A 10,101-nucleotide genomic window follows, 5' to 3' on the forward strand; every position below is an offset into this window, starting at 1 on the left:
AACTGTCAACGGGATAATTATCTCGTTATCTCGAGAAAACGGCGTTTAAAAAAAATATGCGGCCATGACCGCTCTCGGCTTCCGTAACATTCTCGTCACAAATTAGTCAGAAAAAATGGGTCGTCAACAAAAAGTTTTGGTTTAAGTTTTGGTTGATAAAATGAACACTCCCCTGGCATCGCACCGCCCCACTGTCTGAGAAGGACTGCCCGATGTGGAGCCTGTCAGGCTGTGATGAATCTGTTGCATCTATCAGATGATGGAGCTGCACTTTTCCTAAATGAATGATAGATCTCTTATCCCACCATCCCCAGCTACTTGTGGGATACTTCAGTTTTGTGACCATTTAAAAGCGGCAAGTCTGATGTGTGCGCACCAGCTGCAGCCTTTCAATTTCATACCTGCCACGTGCAGTTTGTTCGCGCTTTGTACGAGCTGGCTCTTTCAAAGTTAGTCCAAGAAGGTCCCTGCTTTTATGTGCATCACAAAAAATGACACCTTGAACATTGGTACTGTGGTGAAAGCAGCAGGTGGGCAGCTTCATTCCTCCGTTGCTGGACGTAATCAGCCATGGCACTGCGGTGAACTCAGAAATAAACACAATCAGTGAAGTTGGACACTTAGCAAAAGCAGGCCTTTGGTTTTGTGATGGTGGTAACAGATGTGTTGATAAAAATTAAGGAAAGTCTGTTTCATTAGATGCTCACGTGAAAGCACACCGAAAAGCTTATCAGATGTTGGCATCCTGGAAATATATCCTGAGTTGTGGCTTTCAAATGAAATAGAGGCACTTCAGGAGTACAGGAGATAGCCACGCAGTGTTTTCAGGAATGAGAAACACATTTGAGCTCTGCTGAAAACTAAATCGATTTTACATCCACTCCAGGTGCCACAGTCTGAAGCCTGAACCCTGATTTCATCTTGAAATTGTGACACCTGGAGTGGATATAAAATTGATTTGGTTTTAACAGAACTCAGATGTGTTCATCAGCCCTAAACATTTCTTTGCTTATTTCTTTTACATATGAAGTCAAAGATGCTGGAAAAATAACGCAAATTTAAAAAGACTGACATTTTGACCAATTCTTGTGTATTTTTAGGGTCTTGTAAGTGATAAAATATTCATAGTATGAAAGTAAAAATTACTGGGGAAAAAAAAAACTCAAATGATTGTAGATGAGCAGACATCTATGCAGCACATTTTGTGATATTTGACAACGTTTATGGCAACTGAAAACAATGGAAGAGTTCATCTGCAAAAACAGGTTGCTCCATTTTTGTAGATTTTCTGATTTTTTTTTTTTTTTGTGGTTTGCTTGAAATAATGTCAAACTGAAGTTGAGTGGATTTGACTTAGTAGAAATGACAAAAATAGAGATAACTTAGACTGGTGACCTGTCCTTCACCTTTAATCATCTGGAAGAGGCTCATCCGTGACCCCAGTGAGGATTAAGCAGTGTATAGATAATGGATGGATGATCAACTAAAGTTGTAGTCAGACTGATTTGTCAGATCTTAAGATGCATGTTGTTGATTTACTTTGAAGGACCATGCTTGTTTGTTTTCTCCAACCATTTTCCAGATATTTGTAAGAAGATCCTTGCTCTACCCTCCAGGCAGTCTTTCATTTCATTATTCTACAAAATGAAAGTGGGCCTACGCTACTGGTAGAGTTATCAATCACATTAAACACCTCGTCATCTTTTGGGACTTATAGGATCCATCATGTTGCCAAAGCTGCAGCAGCGTTGCTCAAAGTTTGGTTTCCTGCCATGATGGTCAACAGTGGTGCTGCACATGCTCTTCTGTTGTGTCATTAATCATTTATTCGTTGTTTGTTTTTATTTTTAAGGGTACCGAATGATCCCTCACTTCTCAGTCGTCTGCTATAATCCAAAAACGCTTTGTCAGTGTGGTGCTTTCTGTGGAGACCTGCAGTTTTCACTATAAGTGGCTAAGTTCTGTTGCACTATGATGCTGTCACTTCTTAGATACTGTGGACTCACGTTACCACAGACAAACACTAAACAACAGAAGTGAATACACTTTTATTTAATATCACTTAGATGTCAGTTAATTCAAAGTTGTACCACCTGACAGTAATGTCATTACTTCCAAGTAGAACAGAAGCATGTTTGCTCTTATGTAAAACTAAAAGTAACAGTTTCTGTGCATGATATTGGGCTGGAAGGTACCTGGGTGGTTTGCACCGTTGCCTCGCAGCAAGAAGGTTGTTGTCCCAGTGAGGACACCCGGGATATTTCTGCGTGGAGTCTCCATGTTCTCCCCGTGCAGCGTGGGTTCTCTCCAGGTTCCCCGGCTTCCTCCCACAGTCCAGAAACATACTGAGGTTAATTGGTGATTGTAAATTGTCCGTAGGTGTGAATGTGAGTGTGCTTGGTTGTCTGTCTCTAAATGTAGCCCTGTGATAGACTGGTGACCTGTCCAGGGTGTCCCTAAGTCAGCTGGGATAGACTCCAGCCCCCCCGTGACCCTAGTGTGGATTAAGTGGTGTATAGATAATGGATGGATGGATGTGCACTATATTAAAAATACATACCCCACAATAGTAACTCAAAGCAACAAAAGTCAATATTACTGAGATTCAAATCTTTAATTTTGTCAACACTTCATATGTCCACCTTTATGACAGACTTGGTCCTCCTCAGCATGGAGGACACCAAATTTCTGTAGAGACGTTCTGTTGTTCTTCAAAGACTGTTTTTTTAGTGGCTCTTTGCTGGAGGGCTTGTGTTGCTCTACATTTCTCTTTAAAATACACCAAATGTGTTCTGTTGGTTTCAAGTTTGATGAAGTTTGACAGTTTGCTTGGCCAGGTAATACTTCTTACTTTTTCACTCTTGTGTGATTTTGGCAGTATGCTTTGGATGGTTATCATGCTGGAATAGTCCTCTTCTGCCACGTTTCTGCAGACTGGGAGTCATTTTGTCAGACATCACTCATGCATCCTCATATCATCACACTCCGACCTCCGTGCTTCACCGTCAGGACCATTCACTGCGGTAGTCCTGGTCAAGTTCTCCCCAAACTTGTTGAATCCCATCTGAGCATGTTGATCTCATCTGAACAAAGAATGTGCTCCCAATATTTCCCTATCAGGCTTCTTTCCTTGTTCTTGATCAAAGTTAATACAGACGTGAAGAACAGTTTTCCTTTGATGCCATCCATAGAAGTTGATACTGAACACTGTCCACCTCACTGCCTGAGCTGTTACAAAAATATTAAATGATAACCCCTGTGCCAAGTTGAAAACAGTTGCCCCTCTGTTTTTCTGAGCTAAATTGACCAAGTAGGGCACTATCTGTGGCATCTGCAGCTGTGATTACGAGCACTGTGGCTTGTTCTGTACCTCCTGATTACTACTGTAATTGTTTGTTGACTGATATTTCATCTTCCTTGATACTTTTCAGTCTTTGTGAAGTCTTACAATTAGATTTTTCATTTCCTCTGGCAGTTCTTTTTCATGTTGAGCCATGATGCAGACCTGCATTTTTACATAAGTCATTTTATAACCATGTCCATGTAAGTAGGTTGATTGGAAAACGCAGATGCACCCTGTTTTGTTTCAGTGATCACAGGTGTATTAACTTTTGTTACATCATATTACATTAAGTTTCTGCTTTGGGACCTATATTTCCAATATCATTTTTCTAAAGTGTTTGTTGTTGATTGTTCATAAGAGAAAATACTCCACTGTTCAACTTATAAGGAATACAATTATTGAGAGGTGATACTAGTTGAAATCATTTAATATTTAACTGATATTGCACAGTGCAGTCATTTCTGTTGATTTGAGATGTAAACTCAATCTGATAGTTTCGAGCTACTAACAGGAAAAAGGCTGATGCAGCGTGTTGACTAGTGTGTTATGCAATTTGTGTGAATGACATCTTTACAGTTTCTCACAGGTGAGAACCTCATCCAAGTAGAGTAACTTCACACTAATTAATCTCTGCTGGGTTGTCTGTATTTTTTTTAGATCTTAGTCTATAACTGGCTATGCAATAGTTTATCATTAGAAGTTGGTTATGAACAAATTAAAGTGAATTTCTTGAAAATGACGACTTTATCCATCTTCATTGCCCACCCGATTTAAATGTTGGGATGTGAGGCAAAGCCACAGGAAGAGAGCAGTAATGCCTGTGTGCAATGTGCTGCAAGTCCGTAACTCTTAATTACAGCATGAAACAATAACAGAACATGCTGCATTCTAAACTCATCAGAATTCACTGTAAGCTCTTGCATCGGGTTGCATTATATTTTCAGTTCCGCGGTTTCGTCCTCTTCCTAGCATAGCTGTTATCTGGCTCTTGCTATCTAGTAACTGTCTATGTTCCATGCCAACTGTTGCTGAAATAAACCTCTTGGCACTGACGTGTTGTTGAGTTTATGTGCTCCTTGCAGTACCTCAGTGTACCACCAGAGTCCGCTCTTCCCACACCCTTACTTAACAGGTGCTTTTTTTTTTCTCTCTCACGTCACATCACAAGGAATTCACGACTTTGAAGCTGAGGTTCAACCAGTAAAGAAAATAATTTTAATATTTGTCAGATCACTATAACACACAGGTATCCTGTCATATCACACCACATGTGCAGGTGGACAACATGACAGCTCTTCTAAAAGTCATTGGAAAGCCAAAATGAGAACCTGTCCCAGTGTTTTGTATTTATAGAACAATCAGTTGCAATTAAACAGTTATGAGGCACTATGCAGTGACTTTGGCAGTGCAATTTTCAGCATACCCAGGGGTATAGCCTTGCTTTGATGGCCCACAACAACATTTAGTCTTTGTGGCATGGCAGATGGTGGAGAACGCTCACAGAAACCACTTAACATTGATAATGACATCGTTTCCCTCTCCTCTGGCCCCGGTCTACCTTCTGCTGGGACGAATGAAACTGGCACAGGTACAGCACTGCTACATCACTACAATGTGGAAACAATCATTTTTATTCAACTAACAACTACACACAGTTTGGAGAAAACAAAACCAGCGTCAGGTACCCCTCCCATGGGTGTGGAATGGTTGGATGAGAAGCAGGCAGGTGATTGGACTGTTTAGCGGCGCTTGTCGTAAGTCTGTATTGTGCTCCACTCGTAGGACTCTGCAGAGGGAGAAACACTGAGTTAGTTTTGGGACACATTTGCTTCCTGGAGAATAATCTATAAACTACGAGCAGAGTTTTCTTGAATTAATGTTACCTGGCTCCTCTTGGCTCCTTTTCCCCATCAGTCCAACAAAAGAGTTGACTTTATGTCCTTCAAAGGAAACACATTTACATCAGAGACTGTTCCACAAACAGCCTAAAGTATAGTTTAGCTAACGGCAACAGGAGTTGTACCCATAATGTAAATATACACATTTTCACAGTTGACATGCTGTTCCATACACATTTCAGTAGTTTTTTCTTTTTAAATGCGACCCCTTAAAATCTCTTGTCTTCTTTGTGACATTGCTTACAGGTGGTTATTCTTTCTCACACCTCCTTCGAGGCCTGAAGTGATGAAAACAGTCGAAGACAGTCAGAAGGCATGAATCTCAAATGTTATTCATGCTTTCTAGATATGGGGTGTTTCCCAGGTTGGGAGCAGTGACGTAGTATCGCCAGGTGTAATTTGTGTGTAATTCTAGAATATACGCTCCTCTTTAGATCTGCACACATTTCCAGGTACGGCACATAGATATGTGCTTAGAGTTTCCAAATGTTGTCCTGTGTCCAACATGTGGACTGGAACCCAAACCCCGCTCCAGTCAGGTTGGCAGTGATGTAAATGTGACGGACAGCTGCATCACAGACTGACCGGGGCCCCTGTCAATCACAGTAATGGACTGTAATATAATCATGAGGAAGGCGGTTTGGGGGGTGGGGGGTGCATTAGATTGGGGTGTTATAAAATACAGAGAGCCCTGAGGGAAAATCTTCTATTACCAACATCAGTGTTTGCATTACACTGATGAGTTAACTGTAGAAAATGTCCTTGTTGGTCAGCAGTGCAGAAATCACTGTTTTGTCTCGTTTTTCCCCCTGTCTAGTGTTCTAAGTGTAGAAGGCATCCTCAGTGTAAGTGAAGGATGAAATGCGTCGCTCCTTCTATCCATCACAAGCGTAAACAATCCAATTTAACTCTCGCATGTCCTTGGGGCATTGATCCCAGCACTCTCCCTCTCCGTAATGATGAGTGACTTACAGCCATGCCTGCATGAGAGGAATAAATTAGACATATACTTATATATGCTGCGCTGTGTTGCATCACTGAGTGGGTGACTAATTTAGAGCAAATAAAGAGAGAAAAAGGGAAAATCCCCTCCTCCTCGTTTCTTTTTGCCTCTGCGCTCTTTATCGCTTCCCTCTTTGTCGTCTGCTCAGGACCACCTCCCTTACTGCCAAATTAGTGTGTTCAAAAGAACAGAAAAAAAACCTGACATGCAGTAATCAGTGGTGGCTGTCAATTAATTAAACCCTGCAAAATTGTTTGCTTCTTCTGTCCCTGTTCCTTTTTAAGCAATGACATAAAGATTCTTCTCAATTAGTAATACTGGGGGCGAAATATGAGAGAATTTACCTTTTTTTTTTTCCACATTGCTATCTTTTTGGAACAGAACATCTGGACCCAAACGGCCAAACGGCTGATGTTTTCCACTTGTAGTGGGGGTGAGATGATGTCTACAGAGCTTTAACAGTCATCCAGTGTTCGGGGATGTAACGCACACACCCCACACGAGACCCGCTGAATTCATTCTTATTGTACAGAAACCCCACATCTTTACCTGATCTTCACACATGTGGCTCTGTTTATGCATTTGTTGTAGTGCTGTTTTGGGGCAAAGCTTTTTTTTGATGAGTCAACGGGTCTTTAAAGCGTTTATTTTAAGTTCACTGAAATCAAATTTTGAAAGAGATTTTGAGGCTTTGGCAACCTCTGAGGAGTTTACCCTACACAATTCTAACAAATATTACATTGAGTGTATTTATACGGCCTCATTCCAATATGTTTTAAGGTGCTTAATTGAATTTGTGCCCTTTTAGGCCAGAGAAAAAGATAAAGCTGGTTAATGATGTTATAGAAAATAAGACTGAATTACTAAATTAAAAAGAAAGCCGTTTTAGAATAGTAAAACTCTGGCTGTGACCCTGCACAGGAAGAATTTCTGAAACTGTTAAAGAGGATTCACTTGATCAGAACACCTACGAATGATTAAAGCCAGAGACAGGTGGGACACTGATGAAAGATCAGATCATTTAAAATACGGTATGAGGACAAATGTCTCCTGTAGGATGGAGCAATGACACTAATCATTTATCATTAGTCCTCTTCATGTTCCATTTAATTCAGATTATTTTATCCGGGTTTGACTGACATGCACATTGCAAGGATCACACATTCTCCAGGGTACTGCAGTGTCCCCCTTTCACTGAGTTTTAAGACACGAAAAGGAAAATTAACAAACAACTGACATGATTGTAGTACTTACTTTTGCGGGTGATCTGTGCATTTGCTGTAAGAAAAGAAAAATCAAAGTTATCATTACGACAAGAAGTCCACAGAAGAAAAGAAAAGCTGAACAGTACTGAGAAGGAGCCCTTCCTCACCCATAGAGCGTTTCCCCATCAGACCAATGAACTGATGCGGTCGCGGCTTTCTCGTCATCCTCAGGAGGATTTCTCTGAATGGGTCGTTGGAAATCCAGCCATCCTGAGGGAGGTAAATCTCAATGAATGTTCACGGAGTCGCCAGGCAGTAGTGTTGAGATCCAGACTGGCAGCTTGTCTAGCTGTGTGATCCCAGTATCTGTTCTCACTTACTACCAAAATGATGGAACGGCTTTATAAATGTGTGAAGACTTTGTGTTTTTCTCTGATTAGAAATACAAAACTGCACGTGTTATATAAAATAATAAATTCCTACTTGCTGTCCTGATAACAAAAGCAAAAAAAAAGATCAAAATCTGCTAGAACTTGTGAATGTATCTTGAAAAAATATTATCTAAAAAGCCCAACACCCTCATCTATCCACCTGCACTGAGTAAAAATCCATACATGGCTTCAATGTGAAGCTTTCCCTAAGTGTTTCTATTTCCATCTCAGGATGTATTTCTACACTATGCATTAGTCTGACTGAGATGTGAACCTTGGGGCCACTAATGTCCCGCACACTAAGTTGTAATGATTTATTGTAGGCTCATTCATCTGCAGAATGGCTCCAGCCTACAGTTTTGGCTGTTGGATGAGCTGCCTGGCACGTCTCCAACTCGCAATGTCAAACGCTGGACGTGCGTTTCATGTCAATGGAGCAGCTTTGGGCTTAAGCTCCTACTACAGCGTACTGTGCACTTAAGGCTTTATTTAATTTCCTATTGGCTGGCTGCTCTGCAACAATATCCATCTTCATGCTGAGTGTTACTGAGCCCGAACATCTTATTTGCTCTAAGTACGGCGAGATGCTTTCAGTTCAGCTTGTTCTCAGACTTTTCTCAGCATTCACTTCCTGCATTTTGTGAATATCCACATACTCGGGCTGAAAAATTAATGAAACATGAGAAACTGCCCTGAGAACAGATGGAATCGTCTCACACTGACAGATTTGTTTGTGGTTTTACAGAAAGCCTACAGCCTTGGAGCCTTGACCCTGTTCATTAGCAGAGTGGACTGTTTCTTTACAGTCTGGGAACTGGATCAATTCATTGTAATGACTGTGCACTGTTAGCTGTTTTGCCCTTAATTAATTAGTCGGTACAAATTAGTCATGTTTCATTTCAAATTATGGCTAATGGAGGGTGAAAAGAATGAGTGAAAATCACATTAACTCCATGAAACCACATCTTAAAAACAATATGAAGTTAAAAAAATACATTCTCATTGACTACATCTGGAGAAATGCATTACAGTTATTGGGCATATGCAGGTTTTTATAGCAAACAGCCCACTCTTCAGTTTAACACAGTGATTTCATCAACCTCACTAAATTCCAGTCTACATTCAGTTTAATCAATGAATAACTTTCCTTATTATATTTGGGTTAAACAAACTTTCATCCAGAAGAGACGGAACATTTAATCCCCTTTTAGCCTCAGCTTCCACTAACAGGCTCAGTAATAATGGTGAATAAGTATTCTCATAATACATATGTACAGTAGCTACCTGGATCTGATTACTGCTCGTCCAGTAGTCCACTTCTCCTTTTGGCTCGTTTTCCTCGCAAAAAACTTGGGCGACGGCGAAAAAAGCCATTAAAAGAGGTAAAAGCAGGAACTTCATGGCGCTGAGCTGCTTTTTTTTCTCGCTAAAATTCACTCAAACTGGCTTCTCCTGTTTGTTTTTTTTACTCTAAAACGAGCGTCGACAACAGAAAGTAGAAAAGCACAAAGTAAACCAAGTGCGTTAGAGGCACGAGCTGGATGTGTTCTGTGCGCGCGCTGCTTCTGCCCTCGCGGCTCAACAGTAGTCCATAGCGCGTGCGTGTGTGTGTCAGGACGCTCAACTCCCGCCACTGGTTCCAGAGCTGTCCGCGCGCTCTGCCTCTGCACCAACTTCCCCCTGTCCGCCCCGCGTGCGCTCCTATATAGCAGTCTGAGCTGTGTTGCTTAGTAACGCCGTTACAGTAGTGGGATTACTCTCGCCGTGTCACGAGTACACGAGAAATTGATTTACAATAGAAGTTGTTGTCGTCAGGAGCTGGACACTGTGTGCGTCACCGTGCATCTGCACTTTGTGTTTTTTAAAAAAAATTTTTTATTTTCATCGTAGATATACTAAAATGAATTATGGCGCCATGACTTGACTTTAATCAGACTGTACTGAGTAGTTGTCTAATGAGTCGTGATAAATGCGCCTCATATTTACTTCCACAAACCAGAACTTGAACTATTCACTGACGGGAGCTTGTGAATGCTGCGTTCACGTTCCTGTTCTTGTGTAACACCCAACTGAGGATAAATTTAACTTCATATTTTGTAGTTTTGTCATGATTTTTTTCTCTTTTTCTAATTCTGCATTTTACTTTATTTTGATAGCTGACACCATAGAGAGACTGCAAACTCACAACAATCCTGTTGCCCACACTTCTATGATGGTATTT

General features: G+C 41.0%; 1 protein-coding gene across 1 annotated transcript; it reads right to left on the bottom strand.

Moving 5' to 3' along the window:
• Window positions 1–4,571: 4,571 nt before the first annotated feature.
• Window positions 4,572–9,442, bottom strand: tac1 (tachykinin precursor 1). Its single transcript, XM_008287866.1, has 5 exons — window positions 9,165–9,442; window positions 7,617–7,719; window positions 7,499–7,522; window positions 5,227–5,283; window positions 4,572–5,129 (listed from the first exon to the last, which is right to left on the bottom strand). Exons 1-5 carry the CDS (start codon window positions 9,279–9,281, stop codon window positions 5,083–5,085), a joined length of 348 nt encoding a protein of 115 aa, XP_008286088.1. The 5' UTR covers window positions 9,282–9,442; the 3' UTR covers window positions 4,572–5,082.
• Between the last annotated feature and the right edge of the window lie 659 nt (window positions 9,443–10,101).

Source organism: Stegastes partitus, unplaced genomic scaffold, assembly GCF_000690725.1.
Source record: "Stegastes partitus isolate 25-593 unplaced genomic scaffold, Stegastes_partitus-1.0.2 Scaffold525, whole genome shotgun sequence".
NCBI lineage: Eukaryota > Metazoa > Chordata > Actinopteri > Pomacentridae > Stegastes > Stegastes partitus.

Bases quoted from the DNA above. Each gene is read 5' to 3' on its own strand.
- tac1 (XM_008287866.1), bottom strand. From the start codon at position 9,281: ATGAAGTTCCTGCTTTTACCTCTTTTAATGGCTTTTTTCGCCGTCGCC. The intron at 7,720-9,164 runs GTAGCTACTGTA...TACCTCCCTCAG, and splicing joins CGAGCAGTAATCAGATCCAG to GATGGCTGGATTTCCAACGA. The intron at 5,284-7,498 runs GTAAGTACTACA...TTTCCTTTGAAG, and splicing joins TGCACAGATCACCCGCAAAA to GACATAAAGTCAACTCTTTT.